Below are 19,737 nucleotides of genomic sequence, written 5' to 3'. Positions count from 1 at the left end.
CATGAATTTCAGATAACATTTGAACAATAAATGCATGTTCCTATTTCTATTTATATCTTCAATATCTGACAGTCAGATAGTGAACATTATATAAGAAAACATTCAGGTAAAATTTTATTCTACAATTACCATCTGTAGGCTTTTGAAAAATCTTAATTGATGTCAACATGTATTGAATTCCTAATACTGGGTACTGGGATACAGTATCTTTTATAATGTGGTATCTGCCCTAAAGTGAATTGATGTGTGCTAACGTGGTATCTGCCCTAAAGGAGACTGATGTGGGCACATAAAGGGACATAATGTACTTGCCTGACTACTGGAGGAGAAGTATAATGTGATATTTTTAAAAACCAGAGCAAGAAAATATTCTTTTCTGGCTATTAAAAAATAAATTTCAGGGTGCCTGGCTGGCTCCATATGTTAAGTGTCTGACTCTTGGTATGGGCTCAGATTGTGGTCTTGTGGTCCTGAGTTCAAGCCCTGCATTGGGCTCCATGCTGACTGTGGATCCTGCTTGGGGTTCTCTCTCTCTCCATTTCTTTCTGCCTCTTGCCACCCTCTCAAAAAAACAAACTTAAAAAATATACAAATAAGTTTCATATAGATATGAGGTGATAGTCACATGCAACATATCAAGGTGTAGGTGGGCACTGTTTGGGGCAAATTAAAAGTTTACCAGGAAAATTGGGACATGTGGTCACTGTATTCGTGGAAGATGTTACTGACAGGAGCATATAGCTGTGTGATAGTAAAAAACAAAATTTAGAGTGTCTGACACTAAATTCAGATGTCTGAATTTTGGACTCATGTACACACCGTCTCATTAAGAATACTTACAGCTGAAGTCACATTGATTCCACATTTCTGCGGAATAGGAAGATATATTTAAACTAAGATTCTTGAATCCAAGTGACATGGATTACACTTGAAAACTTCCCCCCCTTGCAAGTCTGACATCCTTTACTCTTAGTAAAGGAAAGGAAAGTTTGGAAATTTAGAAGACTTTCATCTCTGCCACAGGAGTAAGCAAGTGTGGAAGAGAGGAAGGTGTCTTGTGCTGGATGAAGTTATCCAAGTTTCCTCCCTACCCGCCATTCACGTAAGCAGGAAAAGAAAAAGGAGAAGTTACAAAACCTGACTTCAGGTGAAGGTAAAAAACTTAATTCAGAGATTCATTCATTCTTTCAATTATTTATTTGATAAATATTTAACAGGCACCTACAGGTAAGGAATAAAATCAGCTCAAATCTCATACGATCTAGTGGGAAAAGGCAAACATTAAACAGGTAAACAAGTATACCCCCAGTTGTAACAATAAGTGCGATATGTGCTCACTAAATGTATGTTGAATGAATAACAGCTGCAGTCATAAATATAGACTGAGAGACGGATAAGCAGGGGAGGATTTGGATTATGTGGTCAGAGAAGGTCATTCTGTAGATGTACGCAGAGGTAGAAGGACAGTGTCATCTTTTCTATCATGATCATCATAAAGAGAAGAATTCTTAGTGCCCTGAACTTTTAACTTGAGTTAAGGAAAACAATACAGAGTGTGGGAGAAGATTCCAGGGTTCCGGTGGCCCTCAACAGGTTAGAATAAGCCATGCGGAGTAACATGTTTAGGGAGACGTTGAAGAGTACAGGTGGGAGGATTGATTAAGGGATTAAGATATTGAGGCTTTCATTTTATTGCCATTAAGTGTTTTTTCAAAAGTCATTAGAATTACGTGGTAATGAGCTCTAGTGGAGATGAACTTGAATTCACAATGATTACCCCAGTCTTGTTTAGAGAACTTTATATCTTTTTGTAACTGTTGTATTACTTGACTTCATAAATATTTAAAAATATAATCCATTCTTCATCCTTTTAGTTTCAGATTAAATGACTCCAACCCGTTAGGGACAATAGGAGGTACTTATCTACCTACATTCATGATGATTTCTTGTCTGTCTGATCTTGAAAGCTCTTGAAAGTTAAAGCTGCCTTATGAATCTTTGTGTTCATTTCTAGACAGCAATCTTATAGCATCATTTTTTTTAAATGTAATATGATAATTAATTAATTAATTTTTGGGGGGTATAAAGAATTTCACAATAGAAATGTACTTACTTTTATTTTTTTTCCCTTTCTTCAGGTTTCTTTCAAAGGGGTTTCTTTGGAATACAGAATATATAGACTATCTTACAGGTAGATGATAACTTTTACATATAAAAAAGTGTAGTCTAGAAGATAAAGAGACTTTTATGGGTGCTGATATCTATGAGTTATCTGACACCATGTTCCTTGCTGTTCCCCAAATTTCCATTTTGCTGTGCTACAGTATATGCACACATTTGGCATGTAAGCCATTTACCCTTAGAAACAGTATATGAATAAATAGTGAAGTGACAGATGTACCTCCAGAAGGATATTTAAATTGATTTTTTGTCCTAATACCTTTGTTTTCTTTCCCAAATTCCCTCTAACTTGATATGTAATTCTACATTCCCCAGATTATTGCTATTATGGTTGCTTTGACACCAGTGTTTTTTAGTTACTTGGTATTTTTGGAGAAATGCTGAATATTTGTGAATATCATAAAGGCATATTTTATGTTTTCTAGGTCTTTAGCTATTTCTCTTCCTGACGCACTTTCCTTTTCAATAAAGTAGAGCACTTTTATGGAAAAAAATCTTGGCTTATCAAATATTCATTCATAGTTTTATGGTCTCTTAGCTGGATTTTCTTTCACTCAACCTGACACTCAGTTTCAGTTTGCTTTGTTTGAATTTTCCATTTATATGGCATTTGTGGATATGTTGATCTGTTACTCAAAGGACCATAGCAGATTTTCCAGGACTGCTTTTTTCTGATGTATTTGGAAATCAAATAAGAGAGTGTACCCATTCATTATAAATTGGCATAGTCTTTTTTATAGAAACAGAGAAAGAGAGGGAGGGAGGGAGGAAGGTAGAAAAGGAGGGAAAGAAGGAAGAGGGGGATGAAAAAAAGGAAGAAAATTGTTAGTCTTTCTTAATGTTAAAGAAATAGAACTTTATGCAAAGATGAAAAGGCTTTAGAAATAACCTAGCTTAGTGCTTCCCAACTTCTTTGAGCATTTTAACATGCATATTTTTCCACGATACCTACATAATAACTATTGTTTTTCAGCAAGTTTTAATAAAAAATGTGGAAAAAAGTTTTATGAATTTAGTGACATTTAAAGATTTAATTTTCATCTGTATGTATTTGAAAAATTAGTGAATATATGCAGATAAGACTTATTATGGCTGGGGATGATTTAGTGCATGTAAAGATTAAGATTTGAAAAATTTGTGAAATAACAATATTTCTGGGGCAGAATGCCATCCAGTCAGGAAGCACAGCACTTCTCCAACTCATTCTTTTTATATTTTATTTATTTTAACTTTTAATTTTTTTTTTATTTTAGAGAGAGAGAGCATGAGCAGAGGAAAGGGGCAGAAAGAGACAGAAAGAGAGAGAGAGAGATAGACAGACAGAGAATCTCAAGCAGGCTCCGTGCTTGGCACAGAGCTTGAAATGGGGCTCAATCCCACTACCCTGGGATCATGACTTGAGCCAAAATCAACAGTTGGACGCTAAACCAACTGAGCCATCCAAGCACCCCTGCATTCTTTTTATATTTTAAAAGTAAAAACTAAAAAAGTGAAGAAATGTGCCCAAAATCATATTAACTGAAAATTTAGATTATGATTCTGCCAGCTAAGTAATTCTTCCATAGCACAATACTCAATGAAGATTTTGTCAACTACATACCTAGATAATTCAGGCCAGACTCTTGAAGTAAGGATGACCACGGTTTATCCTTTCTTTTTTTTTTTTTCAGTTTAATTATCTCACTTTTGTTCACTTGTATACATGTATATTAACACCAGATTCAGTAATTGAGAAGTATTGGTTCATGCTAGATTGATAGCAATGGTACCCAATTGCATTGCTTTAAATTAATAAAGAAGTGTTAAAAGGAAAATTTAATTTACTGAGTTGATATTTAGTTAGACATTCACATAAATTCTGGTAAGATATAATTGAACTTTACAAATATTTTTAACTGCTCACCTGAATGGTCAGAGCACGTAACAGACTCAGTAGTTCCTAAATTTAAACTTCAAAGGATAGGAAAGCATGTTTTTGAAGTGTATATAATTCTTCATTAAATCTCTAACAACCTTATGAACATTAACGCTGTCTTAAAAAGCGCTGTCAAGGCTAAAACTTCTACTGGAATTATAAAGAAGAGTCGGACTGGCTCCTGAATGAGGTAGGTCATGTATCCTATCGCACAGACGTGTTTTGAAAAGAACGAGTAAATCATAGGGGAATTGGTCCAACTGTTCATTCTTGCAATGAGCCAATTACATGCCTGCACAGATGTCAAGGTGTCATTTCTGAAGAATAGGGAGGATAAACCTTGGATTCAATGCTGTCTTCCTGGAAATGACAACTATTATTTAGAAAATAATAAACTGTTTTTGCCTACTGCAAAAATGGTTATATTGTAGTCGTTTTATTTTTTGACTTTCAAACATTTGTTTTATTATCTCATGGCAATATTTTGATAGTTGTCAAGAGAGTTATTAACCATCATTAAATAAAGTGTAATAGAATGAATAAATTAGTTAATTTTGGATTTCAATACCATTTCAGATATATTAGTTATAATAAGTTTAAGCATTCTAATAAATCTCTTTTGTAGGCCAGTGCTCTGGACTGAATGTTTATATGCTCCCCCCAAATTCATATGTTGAAATCTAACCCCCCAGTGTGATGATATTAGGAGGTGGGGGCTTTGGGAGGCAATTAGATCATGAGAGTGGAGACCTCTTGCGTGGGACTGTGCCCACAGAAAACTCTTTAGTTCCCTTTTCATCATATAAATATCTAACCGCAAGTTGGCAGTTTGTAACCCAGAAGAGGGTCCTCAATGGAACCCTACCATGCTGGTACCCTGATCTCTGATTTCCAGCCTCAATGACCGTAAGAAATAAAGTGCTGTTGTTTGTAAGTCACTCCGTCTATAATACTTTATTATAGGAGTCTGAACTAAGACAACCATATTTGTCACTTTTTGCTGTAGAACACCTATGAATGAACCCTGCTGTGGCTGTGGCTAAAACCACTGTACAGAGCTGCTCAAGTGAGAAGCCACTGAATGCAAATTGGTGCCTGGAATTCAGACTGTCTGTCCTTGAGGCTTATTAATGGACATAAGAAACAGATGCTCACCGGGAGTTGCAAACATCTGAAAGGAAATAGGGACAGTGAAGGAGTAAGTTGTATATTTGGGACAGACAGATTCCACAGCACACTATTAAGAGGCCTGATGTCACTTTTCAAAACTTTGGATGTTGCTTACTTGATGTTTTAGAGCCTCTGGAGACTCAGTGGTTGAATAATGCCTGAGATTTCTTTGGGACCATTCTTATTGAGATTACCTGTCTATTTTGGGACTTGAAAAGACACATTTTAAGTTGTTGAGTCAACGTTGAACTTTTTAGCTTAAACGGTTTGAAGTTCTTGTTTGATTTTTTTTTTTTTAAGTGGGCAGAGAATCTTAACTTGCAACCTCTCAGGATTGTCACTGATGTGGTGTTATCACACCTTGGTTCAGGAAATCTGGAGGCTGAACTCTACACATGTGCAAAAATTCCTCACATAACCCTAGCTTCTCTTGGTTGCCCTTAAGGGAACTCTTATCTCCTGATTGATCGGAAAGCAGTTCTTAAATTTCTGGAACTGAAATGTGTTTGCTATAAGAAAGTCCTTTGTCTTTTATGATAACTTATGCATACTCACAGGGAAAAACAGCCATTTCTTTAAAAATTAATATTTGTTGCTGTCCCCTAAACCCCAGGTTTTTTAAAATGGAATTTTGTTGAAAATTTTAAATTTATATCTCCCACTTTGCTATATAAAAAAAATTATTTCAGAGAGATTCCCCCCTCCCATACTGTCTGAAGAGAATATCAGGTGCCACTAAAATTCCATATTTATGACTATCCAAAATGTGCTCTCTGAATTTATTTTAATGATGATTCATCCAGATGTTTTCTGGTGATGGAGAAACAAAGAAAAAAACTGGTATTATTAGCCAATCCCTTTTAAAAACATTACATCTAAAAAGACCTTTTAATGATTTGTTGTCTTGATAAGTCAGACAGCTCCTAGGATAACTTCTGAGCAGCCTTAGTTAATGGGTGCAGCCACTCTGAACCGATATAATCGTAGCCTAAAGATAACAAACTATATTTTAGAAGTCTGTGCAACCATATTGAGGATACAGTTTTTACTGTAATTTGGATTTTCTGGAGTACTAAAACAACAGAGCTCCCTCTTGCCAATAGTAGCTTCATGGACTGGCTGACTTTTTAGGCATCTGAGCCATTTAGGACATTGGGGTGTATGGATATGTAGGAAATCCACTGGTATTCCTTCCCAAACAGAGAACTTTCCATGACAGCCCTGGGAGACGTGAATATCTGGGAATAGGATGGCACAGAAGGAGAAACAAGCCCCTGTTAAGAATCCTAATTCCGTAGGCATGTGGGGCACTCAGGTAATCAATCAGCCATTGAGGGTTATCATGCTCAACCTGGACAAATGCTAGAGAACGCCTACGAAAATACCTAATTCCTCATTCCTCTATGCTAACGATGACACTGCATTCAGACTTCCACTCCAGTCATTATTACATTTCTTTCTCCACACTGGACTCTGAGTCCCTGGAGCAGCTTTCTGACCACAGCCACACCCAGTGACACTATGACAGGATTTACAGGGCTGAGCTATATACATCTCCATGCCTTTGAGGATTTATATTTTCCATTTCCATTCAAAATCCCAGCAGTTCCTGCTTCTTTTGGACATCCAGCTAGTAGTGAAACAAGATCCATACTCTCTGTAAGATTTATTAATTGCCCATGGCCCTGCGACAAATTAGTAATTTAATGGTAATACAAGGAAAAATAAAGTGATAGACATTATTATGATTATTGTGAAATTACACTTTCTTGAGTAGGGTGGATTTAATAATCCTTAAGGTCTTTATAAGTGCTGAAATTTTTATTCTGCAAGACTTATTCTTACTGTAGCAAGATTTACCTTCTTTTTCCCAAGAAAGCCGCTCAATAAATGTTCAGAGTGTACTTGTGGCTTATGAAAATCAAAGACAGGGAGGTGTTATCGGAAAATGCACCACCCATTAAAACCAAAGGATTTTATTTCACAAATCTTGGTGCATTAATTTTTTTTATTTTTTTTTAACGTTTATTTATTTTTGAGACAGAGAGAGACAGAGCATGAACAGGGGAGGGGCAGAGAGAGAGGGAGACACAGAATCTGAAACAGGCTCCAGGCTCTGAGCTGTCAGCACAGAGCCCGACGCGGGGCTCGAACCCACCGACCGTGAGATCATGACCTGAGCCGAATCGGACGCTTAACCGATCAAGCCACCCAGGCGCCCCAAATCTTGGTGCATTTAAGGCATCCTAATGAGAAAATACCAATTCTACCGAAGCTCATTATAAGAGTATCCTCAGGGTTCCTATCAGGGACTAGATATAGATGAAACACCTTTTTTTAAAAAAGTTTGTTATTATTGAGAAAGAGAGAGAGAGACAGAGAGAGACTGCAAGTGGGGTAGGGGCAGAGAGAGAGGGAGACAGAATCCCAAGCAAGCTCCACACTGTCAGCGCCGAGCCCCAATGGTGGGCATGAACTCACAAACTGCCCAGATCATGACCCGAGCGGAAATCAAGAGTCCAGTGCTTAACCAACTGAGTCACCCAGGTGCCCCTCGATATAGATGAAACTCTTGGGAACTTCTTTCCAATACTGCAGGTTAAAATCTAGCATCCTTGGCGGGACTGAAACAATGAAGACCAAGTCAGGTAAGGGAAAAAAATGTCTTTGCGGGTTTTAGAATGCTTTACTTTTAATAGAAACCACAGGTCAGGGAGAGATGAGTGCAAAGAAATACATACATTTACATCCAAGAAATTCCCAAGTATTCAGAATATTTGCGTTAATGGTTTTCTCTGGAGCTGCAAATACTGAGATGGAAATCAGTTGGGAAAACCGTGCTTTAAATATTCTTCTCTTCAATTTGCTCCTGTGGCAATTTAGTGAAACAACCTGCTTGGAAGTAATCTATTTGCAGAACCTAGGTGGGGAAAAACCTGCCACGTTATATAATTCACCGAGCAGGTTTTGGCTCCCGCTTCGCCAATCCATCTTGAATAGTGGCTAGTGCCCTGAATCTAGCAATACATATGATCAAGCAATTTAGCACAAAAAGAGAAAGGCCCCACAACTTGGCATCCCCGTGGACATTAATCTTTGAGAAAACCAAATGGATCCAACTTTTGCCAGAGTTTAATAGCAAAGCTGTCACATTTCACACAAATGAGTATCGGGTCTGTTAGCGAATGGGAAGAGGGCACCCGGGGAAGCGGAGGGGAGGAGGTGGGGCTGCTGACTGCACTCTTTTTCAAAGTGGCTCTAGTTTTTAGGGGAGGGGCTGGGATGCTCCGCATAGCGGGAGAGACGAAGTAGTTAAAAATCCTTGCTAGCGAAAGGGGCTGGAACCCTGGGATGTGGGTATATAAGACCGCGCCGCCAGCACAGCGCCGCCGGCGCTGCTGCTGCTGCTGCTGCCGCTGCCGCCTTGAGAGCCGGGACTAGGCACACGGGCTCATCCCTACGCTAGCCAGAGGCCGGGGAGAGGAGCACAGGGCGCGAGTGGGGTCCAGCCCGGGGGTCCAGCCCGGGGCTTCCGCTTCACCTCTGGGGCAGACGCGGGACCCTCTAACTTGTACTTCCTCTCCTTCAACGCGCACCCGCCGTGTGGTGCGCTCTAGTCCATCACACCCGCGCGCGGCACGAGCGCGCCCGGCTGCAGGCCCCGCCAAAGGCAATGAGTGCAGGCGGCCGGCCAGCTGGGCTCCGGCGGTGGGAGTAGGGCCCGGAGGGGAGGCAGGGAGGCTCAGAGGTTAGAGCTACCGCTGCGCGGCGGGCAGAGGCCGTCTTCGCTCCGCGCAACACCTGCTGCTGTCGCCGCGCCGCGATGAGCCGCGTGGTCTCGCTGCTGCTGGGCGCCGCGCTGCTCTGCGGCCACGGAGTTTTCTGCCGCCGGGTGGTCAGCGGTGAGTCAGGGGGCCGCCCGTCGGGCGGATGAGCCGGGAGAGGGGACCGCGGGGCGCGCGGACGAGGGTGGTGCGGGACCTCCCGTCCTGGGGTGAAGGCTCTCCTGGAGGTTGGAAACCTGTGCAGGGTACGGGGCCGAGATGAGCAGGGGGCGTGGGGGTGGGGGGGAAAGATCGTATTCCGCTTTCTTCCCCTCCCCCACAAAACACGCACAGAGAAAAGTTTCAATTTTTTTGGAAGTGCCTGGTTCCGTAGCTGCGAAGCGAGCTCTGCTTCATCATGAGCACTACAGCGTTTTCCAGGAGTAATTTCCACCTTCTTTGTAAGGGAGTTGGCCACCGGGCAGGGCTTGGCACCTGCAAAAAGGGGTGGGGTACCATGGAGCAGGCAGAGGAAACCCAAAGCCGTAAGAACCACTGCAGAAATGTCACCCCCTGTTGGTCTGGCTCGACTTCAGTCCCTGCACGGTGTTCACTCGGATGATTTCCCAGCCCAGACCTGCTAGCTGTGGGGCGCTCACAGACTCCCGGGCGCACAGCCTTTGTTCTCAGGGAGAGCTGACGAAGAACGGGGGACTGACCGATCCTTGTAGACTCCTTTCCTTTGCACGCCTTATTCCAACTTAGGGACTTCTCAGAAAATGAAGTCAGCTCCAGTTGGGCAGAGGTGTACATGGTAATGACCGCAGGTCCATGCACACAGTAGGTGCCCATTTAGGTGGATTGAGTCAGTGTCAGGGAAATGGGTCAGAATTGGCAAGCTTCCCAGCATTCGCTCTGATTTTAATTTTTCTTCGACTTCTGTTCTGTTGTTGAGTAATTTATATCGTATTCACCCTTCCTTACTTTTGGGCAAAGACTCTTAAAGAAAACACGAAGAGTCTCAAAAGCTTAGGATGAATGAGTCGGGCCTTACAGGAAACTTGAGCATAACCATCCTTATTGAAATTTCTTGAGATGCTGATTAAAGTGTTTCTGTAAAAACGGGAACCCTCTTGCACTGTTGGTGGGAATGCAAATTGGTGCAGCCACTCTGGAAAACAGTGTCGAGGTTCCTCAAAAAATTAAAAATAGATCTACTCTATGACCCAGCAATAACACTGCTAGGAATTTACCCAAGGGACACAGGAGTACTGATGCATAGGGGCACTTGTACCCCAATGTTTATAGCAGCACTCTCAACAATAGCCAAATTATGGAAAGAGCCTAAATGTCCATTAACTGATGAATGGATAAAGAAATTGAGGTTTATATACACAATGGAGTACTACGTGGCAACGAGAAAGAATGAAATATGGCCCTTTGTAGCAACGTGGATGGAACTGGAGAGTGTGATGCTAAGTGAAATAAGCCATACAGAGAAAGACAGATACCATATGTTTTCACTCTTATGTGGATCCAGAGAAACTTAACAGAAACCCATGGGAGAGGGGAAGGGAAAAAAAAAAAAGGTTAGAGTGGGAGAGAGCCAAAGCATAAGAGACTTAAGAGAACAAACTGAGGGCTGATGGGGGTGGGGGAAGGGGAAAGTGGGTGATGGGCATTGAAGAGGGCACCTTTTGGGATGAGCACTGGGTGTTGTATGGAAACCAATTTGACAATAAATTTCATATATTGAAAAAAAAAAAGAGAAAGAGAAACCAGAAAAAAAAAAGTGTTTCTGTAAATATTTGTTGAATGTAGGTGAGCATGTGTTTTAAGTGTGGAAGTTTTTTTTTTTTTTTTTTTAATGTAAAAAGCACAAATTCCCTTTCACATTCTGTGCATCTGTATAACAGGTGTCACTAGAGGTAGAGATAGATGACAAATGACATGTACTTAATCAGTAGTGAAGCCAGACCTTTAGAAACTGACATATTAAGCTTAATTGTTGCTGATCTTCCCCTCAGCAATATGTGATGTTCTGCATCTTAAGAATATAATTCTTAAATGTCTAGTTATCAATCATTCTCCACTAACTTTTGGCCCTCTGGAGACACTGGAATTAAATACACTGTGAACTATCATTTGGACATACATGCTGCTTATATGGGGCGTGGGGGAGGAGAAAATCAGAGTCTTTATATTTATAAAATGAAAACTTTACAGTATCAGGTAAGGATGTCACAGGAGCCATAATATTAGATCCTTTCCCCCTTAATTTGGCTTTGAAGAAAAAGTGTATTATATAGACCTGAGTGTGTCAATTACATATTTGGCTGACTTTGTGTTCATTAGAATTACTCTTACAAATAAATGAACAGCACAGACCAGGCTTTTAGCATATGGTGTTTTTTAAACACATAGAAACACTCCATTGACTTAAATAGTATCCATTTGGCATATTCTTGTTTACATGCCATAAACTTTGTGGAAAGAAATATATAAAGTAAAAACAGAACTTAAAAGATTATTGATGAGAAGTTTATTTTGTGTTGTATTATTGCATAAATTGTTGCAAACCTTTTGCTGTGTTTTCCTATTAAATATTTATAAGCATATTGTAGGTGACATCTGGAAAATTTCTAATTAACTGAACATGATTTATTTGATTTAACATAAATGATGATGTTTACTTGATATCAAAACAATTATTTAGTTATGTTTTTCTTATGACTATTTTAATTGCCTTTGGCCCTAAAAATCACATTAAAATTCGATCATTATAAACTTGTGACTTTATCCTTTGAAGACAAATTTTTAAAAATATATTTTCGCCATAATAGCATGAGTGCAGACAGTCTAAAACATGACATGTTGAAAGTTGTAGGTCTACTGTCTGCCTGATCAGTGTTAAGTTTTGAGGTATGCATCAACTTTTTCCTGCCACTGGGGGCTATTTACCAAAATTCTAATTGAGTGTCTGCCCAATGCAAGAAGCTTTCAGGGCCATTATTAGGAAAATACTTATATTCTATTTGCTAAATATCAGTACAGCTATTAGTAATTAAATACTACTAATTAAACACCAGAAAAAAGACAGGAACTTGCAAAATAATCCTCTATAAAAATTTTCTTTGTTTTAGCACTTTAAAATATTCAATAAGATACTCTCCAATACTTTTAAATACATCACTGTTTTAAAAATAGAAAGCATTATTTATAAATGAAGTTAAGATATTTTAATAAGAAATTACATTTCAAACTTCATCATCATAATCTGTCCCATAAGGGTTAATAGCATCAAGCAGTAATAGTTAAGTGTTTTTATACGTTAGTGGTCATGCTTATTCTGATGCACAAATATGTAATAAAAATAGATAACCACGAGAGTAATTTCATGAATTAAAAAGTATTTAATGCAAGACTTAATGAATTTATGAGTCAAAGTTGTGAACTACTTTTAGGATTTTAGATTTGTACTGATTTGTTGCTGAACACAGATGTGTAGAGAATATTTGTAGGAAGTACAATCATTTAATTCTGTGACTTTACTGGTAGATAATGACATCTTCTTTAGGGCAAAGATAGGAGGATTTTACTTATGGTGACATGGATACATATGAAAAAGAAGTGTTCAAAACTCAGGTTTCTAAGATGGGAAGATATGTCTGAAGAGCATGTGGATACTTTTAAACATTTTAAGTGTTTTAAAGTAATGAATTTTTTTTAATTCTTGCTTTTTCTTTTTAGTACACATAGCGGTGATCCCCAATTTGTTGATGCAGCAAAATGGCACTAAGTGTATTTCATGGTACCTCAAAATTTCTGCAGAAAAATGTAATATGTATTAATTTGAACTCATTAAAATTGGCATGCATTTTACATTGGAGACTGGGTGATTTAGACATATTTCTTTTATTGTGCAGATGCCACAGAATTATGCAAGTGCGTGGGTGGTGACCAGTAGTCCGTAGATTATTATGATAGCAAAGGAGATACAAAAAAAATCTGCTGAGCATATCTCAGCCTGTGGTACTATTGCATGACATCATCAAAAGCATAAAGTGATGACAGAGCAGTTTTCAAAGATGCAATTACTTTAAGTATCTCTTGGGCAAGAAAGGAACACATTAATCTTATTACTAGTCAATTACTAGTCATCTAATAAATTACACATCTATCGTAGCCATTACTCCTTAACTGCTATTTTTCATTATTTTATAGTTTTGTTTTTATAACTCTTCTTCCTGAGGAAGGTAATATCTATTACATTAATGTTAAAAAAGAGGTAGTATCATATAAAGGGGTCCAGGGTGGAAACCCAGCTGATGTTCTCACTAGATTTTATAACAACTTTCTGTGCTAGGCATTTGACATACAGGTGGATGGCTGCACACAACTTTCAGGCGGAATTGTTTCTTTCACTGTGGTAACATATTACTGGTAATAAAACATGCCTGACAACTTGACTGAAGTTACACTTTTTGTAATTGGGAAAAATTCATTTGGGCTTTGCTTTATTTGGAAAAATGAAAGAACTAGATAAAATAATTAAGGCTGCATGTGGTTTGAAAATATGAGATAGATGTCCCAATATTAATCCCATGTCTAATTGTAGAGTAATAGAAAACTCACAAGCTGCTCAGAAAAGCAAACTCTCAAGGCACAAACCCTTGCATATAGTAGCAGTGCTAATCAATAACAGATCAACGCTAATAATTATAACAAGGAAAACCCGAATAATGTGTATATTCATCAGTCCCTTTATTTATTCATTAAATATTTCACTTTAGAAAAAATACTACACTTGAGACATATATGGAGGCAGCATAGACATCTGGGTGAAGGCATGGACTGCGGGGCTAGACTGCCTGATTCACAACCCCGATTTATGAGCTGTGTGAATCCGTCAAATTATCTAACTTTTCTATGCCCCCTTGCCTCATTTTTAAAATAGGATGAGATCTACGTGATGAGACCAACAGCACAGGATTGTTGGAGGGTCAAGGGGTTTGAAAAGATTTGTGCAGATTGTGTCATGCACAGAGGTGTGTCCCAAGAAGCTGAGAGGGAGCTCAGTATGCAAGTTCTGCTCCTGGAGCTGAGGCCACCTAGAGGAAAACACTACTTTTTCTAGCTCAACAGCCTGTATCACCAGGAAAGAACATCTTTTCCTAATTTACCCAAAGGTGTGGATTGCGCTAGCAGTGAGAACATCCATGCTAAACTACTGATAAATGTCTGGCTATTATTATTTATTATTTAGAACTCCTAACCACGCTCCCTTTAGGTAAGAAAACTGAGGCCAGGAACATTTAAGTAATGTTCCCAGTGTACCTACAATTCAAGTATAGCTCTGGGATTCAAAACCAGTTCTTTCTGATTGAATGCTTGAACTTTTAAGTCACAAAGTTACTTGGTTTACCATTTGCTATTTAGACCTCAATTTTAAATATGCATAGTAGGGATGCCTGGGTGGCCCAGTTGGATAAGTGTGAGTTTGAGCAAGGAGTCCCGTTACCTTCTCAAAGCTTGTGGTATTTCCCAGTGGGAGAGGTAGGACCTTGCAAAGCTGGCACTACCATTCACGAAATGACCCAGGGTTCCAGTTTTGAGTTTGTTTATTAATGTAAGAAAATAGATTCCAGCACACTCATAATAGCACATTATGTATTTAATTGCACTATAAAATCTGTTACAAAAATGAGCGTTTATTATAACAAAACTTTTTTTTAAAATAAAGAATAGCTCTTAAGAAGTAGGTGTAATATTGAACACGGAATGCTTCAAAGAATTTCTTTTTAGTTCAGAAATGTTGGTATTGTTATCAGAGGTCATGTCGCTCTGTATAATGTGGGATCTACCCATTTACCAGTTTGATTTTGAGGAGGGGTAAGAAAGAATTAGGAAAAACAAATTATTTTGTGGGATCTGGTAACATGTCCAAAGTTCAGTCAGTCTGCTTTGGGAAAGATTTATCATGTAGATCCTCTTTTGTACAATTTTTTTTTCTTTTTGTAACAAAAAGTAGATCATGATTGAGCCATAGGAATTCATACAATATCTTCTATATTTTTATTAAAAATTATGATATAAACTCAATACTCAATATTGATAATATATGATGCTAGTGTGAGGTATAAGAAAAATGTTATTACTTTACTAACAGAGGACTCAACTGTCAGAAAGTTAATAAACATAAGAAAAATAAAACTAAATCATAGATCCTTTCTATTCAGAAAGAAAAAAGTAAACTGCCATAACTTTATGAGTTTGGCTCCACTTTTACATCAAGGTCAAAAGCATTCACTGCCAATATTTAGCTCTAAAGGAATTTCATGACTATAACAGAAGACAAAACTATCTATTCATGGGAATAATAGAATAGCAGAATCTTAGCTGTGACCGTGATAGGAATGTTTACTCTAGTAGGCAGTCCTGAGAATTATCTCTAAACAAAAGTGCATGTGGATACATGTAGTTCTGTATGCATGTATGTATAAAATTAACAGGTGCAGAATCCTAGGTGGAAAGTCTTTTGTCATGCTTGTATATAAAACAACAATCAAAGGATGTTTGTCCTTGGAGATGCTAGGTGACATTTAATAAATTATTGTTAGTATCAGTGTTGCCTTGTGTAATAACACTGTGATATGGTTATTTGAATATTCATCTAAATATTTTATGGGTAGTAGAAAAGTAGATGGAAGTCAATGTTGTGGGTGGAAGCTTGTAGAATTCTTATTGTTCAAAACAGTCAATGACAGATTTTATTTGAATGTAACATTTAAAGATCAGAGAAAAGGATTCTCCACGTGATCTCACAGAATGAGAAGAGAGGTCATCTCGATGGTTCTCTACGAAGATGAGCCTTTACAGAAGTGGGAAAAGTTGCTTCCAGAAGATTTGTATTAATGGAACTTTTCTGGGAATTAGGGCAACATTTGTTTCCCAGCTGTTGGAGTTCCACTGCCATGACAGCCAAATGTGACCATCTGAAATGGTGGTGAGCATTCAATAGCTGCTTTCGCTGGTTTTGCTACAGCTTGGACCAAATGTGCACACAGAAGCCGTAGTCCGTAGTGAAATAGAATTGGATGTAAAGAAATTCACACTGTCAGCTTTACTGATGATATGTAAACGGTAGTAAAAGTGGACAATGTATGTGTATCCTTTTGTGAAAACAGACTTGGTAGATCTGAACTGCTAGTGACTTTTCCGTTCAATGTCTGAGGACACAGCTGATATTTGGTGGATACTTTGGCATGAATATCTGCCTGTTCCAGTACCTGGCCCCTGTTCTGATCCCCTGAGGGTCCCTCTGTTGTGCAGCCACCACAGTCTCTACCCCCTCACCTACGACCCTGGACCACTCCATCCTCCACAACTAAAGAGAGAATACCTGTCATAAACAATGCCATGCCAGCTACCACCTAGGGCCTGTGCAGTACTAGTAATTACTTTAAATATAATCCCTACCTTAGGTTTTTCTTATATCAGCATTATTTCTCTGTGGACTCATGTAGTGGTGTTAGAAATTTCCACATTGCACTAAAGTTCTCTTAAGCATTTTATTCAAATTACTATCTTTTTAAATTAATTAATTAATTTTTAGAGAGAGAGTGTGTGCACATGAGCAGAGAAGGGGCAGAAAGAGAGAGGGAGAGAGAGAATCCCAAGCAGGCTCCATGCTGACAGCATAGAACCCGATGTGGGGCTTGACCCCACGAACCATGAGATCACTACCTGGAGCTGAAATCAAGAGTTGGCTGCTTAACTGAGTGAGGCACCCACATGCCCCTCAAAGTGCTATCATATTTTATAAATGAGTTGATTCTTATCATCATTTCTGTCCCCTCACCATAAATAAATCTGTGTTGCACTTATATTTTAATACATTAAAGATCATGAACAGAGACTTTTAGCATATCAATCCCACGTAGGCACTCTCTGAATTTGTGCTAACCTTGTTACATAAATAATGTTTACTCTTTCAAATTTCTGGTGATTTTTTTTTTAATTTTTTTTTCAACGTTTATTTATTTTTGGGACAGAGAGAGACAGAGCATGAACGGGGAAGGGGCAGAGAGAGAGGGAGACACAGAATCGGAAACAGGCTCCAGGCTCTGAGCCATCAGCCCAGAGCCCGACGCGGGGCTCGAACTCACAGACCGGGAGATCGTGACCTGGCTGAAGTCGGACGCTTAACCGACTGCGCCACCCAGGCGCCCCTGGTGATTTTTTTTTTTTAAGTCAGCTTCTTTTTGACATCTTGCAAAACAATCTTGTTGGACAAGCTTAATATTTCAGAAATGCTGGAGTCAAATCCAAGTCTGAGAGTTAATGGAGTGAAAAATTGAGCAAGTTGAAAACTCAAGGGAATGCAGTTACGATATATTTTGAGACTTAGAAATATGTAAAGGATGTAGGAGATGAAAATGGAAATAGCTTGCGTTAAAAATGCAGGCACAACACTCACTGGGCTTAATGACATTTTTAGAATATCATCAGGAACAACCATTTTAAACAATGAAGTCATCACAAAATCTAATAATAAATTAGGAGAAATTAAAATAAATAATTGTATTAGAATCAGCCACTGGGACTTCCATGATCATCTCTCAAGGATTATTTATCTGAGACTGATTTGTCCTCTTGAAGTCTCTTTAATTCCATTTTCCTATGGTCAATCATACTAGCATTTTCATTTTCATTAACAATCAGTTGGGGAAGTCTGTTAATTTGTTCATATTATTCAGTGTGTTGCTTCTGGGTCCAGATCACAGTTAATGAGACAGAGAGGACTACTGGGTGTTGTGCTTGCGTTGTTCCAACTGCTATTTTATTAGATGGCTGTTCTCAGCTTGTGTCATGATACTGAATGCCTATCACTCAAACACCGTTGTGAGTTTAATGGCCTCTGGATTTCTGCTCCCTCCTGACTTGAGTGTCATCATAGGTCATTAATTGCTGATTCTGGGGGAGAATGGATGTGGTACCAATGTTGACTCAGTGTGGTGTACTATAATTAAGAATCCAATGTTTGAATGCTGTAGTTTTTAGCCAGTGTTTAAGTACAATAACACTCCCTCCCTCCACTACTGACAAATTTTTTTCATCAGCCACAAAATTAAATATCAAGTGAAAAAATACCTTCAATCCCAACAAGAATAATGTTCATGAAGATGATCTTAAGAAAGCAGTAAAGCTATGCCTTAATTTCTTAGCCTTTGACTTTATTTTACATTTACAGTTTGACTTTATTTTACATTAAATGCTTCATAGTCTGTTTTCTGAGGCCAAATCTAAACTGAACTCAGAAAAAGACTAAGAAAGGAGTGGAGGCTATGGACAGTGGGTTGGGATAAAGAAATAACAGAGAGGGATTCGTGGCGGTTTTTCAAGTTGATAGCAGAGATCAGAAGTGACCCAAAGAAGCTAATGAAAAACAAAATGAAACAGGTTGGTCATTCTGGAGATTGTCTATCATTTGGCATACATGTCTGGTGATAATAAGGGGGCAAATCTAAACAACAGAGCGATAGGACTTCCCTTGCTGGTGGTTAGCTGAATCCTGTACACTCTAATATCCCTGATATGTAGGTGGATTTATTGTGGCCTGATGTTATTATCATCCATAGTGTAGTTAGGAGAAAGTCATTCTGCTTCATATGTAGACAAATGTGAAATTCACATGTACAGGTGTATGAAATTTGATTCTGAGAGATTTTTTTATTTTTATTTTTATTTATTTATTTTTTTATTTTATTATATGAAATTTATTGTCAAATTGGTTTCCATACAACACCCAGTGCTCATCCCAAAAGGTGCCCTCCTCAATACCCATCACCCACCCTCCCCTCCCTCCCACCCCCCATCAACCCTCAGTTTGTTCTCAGTTTTTAAGAGTCTCTTATGCTCTGGCTCTGAGAGATTTTTTTAAATCAAACTTTTGCCTGTGTCTTTAAGTCTTCACAGATGTTGTTAGAGCAGAAGTAAACTAGTGATGTCACACAATGAAGTTTTATAAAAGATGATATTCCATTAAGAAGTCTCAAAAATTATTCTAAGCTTCATTTGTTGTCACAAACACATATATGACTTAAAAATATATGTATATATGTGTATATATGTACACACACATATTTATGTATATACTGACTTTGAAAATCTTTAGAGATATCAGAATAGGTGGCTTAATCAAGTGCTGTAATTCATAAAAACCTTTAAAATACAAGTATAAATATAAATTACATTTTAAACTTCCTTTCCAAATTCTGATTATTCTATTTATTTATTCATGGATTTTGGACATTTTGTGGTCCCCAATCTTTATTCCTAAAGAAATATGCAATAAAACTAGCAATAGTTAAGATTAACTGTAGGGAAAGGTAAATTTAAATGAATTTGGATTTGATTTTAATGAAATTCTAATTTAGGAAAAATTTAAAAGAAATGCAGTGTTACCCCTTTCACACTCATAAAGGAATTAATCTCAACCAGTCTAATAGGGCATTTTTTATAATAAATTTGAAGAAGTCATTTTTATTTGGTGTGTGTTTAATACATAAATGGAGACTCTAAAGCTGAAAAATAATTTGTTCTCAAGTCTGCTAAATATTTATCACCTAATTTGTTTTTAGCTCATTGTTTAACCATCTTTGAAAGATGAGTTTCAACAAATTTGAGCTTACTCTGCTCTCTATC

The 19,737-nt window shown here is 38.1% G+C and overlaps 1 protein-coding gene across 3 annotated transcripts in view; it reads left to right on the top strand.

Moving 5' to 3' along the window:
• The first annotated feature begins 1,050 nt into the window (after positions 1-1,050).
• The window catches only part of CHODL (chondrolectin), a 32,455-nt gene continuing 13,768 nt past the window's right edge, over positions 1,051-19,737 (top strand). Inside the window, exon 1 of one of the 3 annotated variants that reach the window (XM_045501596.1) lies at positions 1,051-1,153. Coding sequence is in view for 2 of the 3 variants with exons in the window: in XM_045501595.1 (XP_045357551.1) it covers positions 9,090-9,168 (79 nt within the window). In the remaining variant the exon portion in view is untranslated. Of the gene's footprint in view, positions 1,154-8,539; positions 9,169-19,737 lie in introns of those variants that run through there. The other 2 variants (XM_045501595.1, XM_045501594.1) reach the window with 2 other exon arrangements.

The sequence above is a fragment of the Leopardus geoffroyi genome, chromosome C2, assembly GCF_018350155.1.
Source record: "Leopardus geoffroyi isolate Oge1 chromosome C2, O.geoffroyi_Oge1_pat1.0, whole genome shotgun sequence".
Lineage (NCBI taxonomy): Eukaryota > Metazoa > Chordata > Mammalia > Carnivora > Felidae > Leopardus > Leopardus geoffroyi.
Note: the sequence above shows the minus strand (reverse complement) of the source record. Positions and strands in the feature narration are given on the sequence as shown.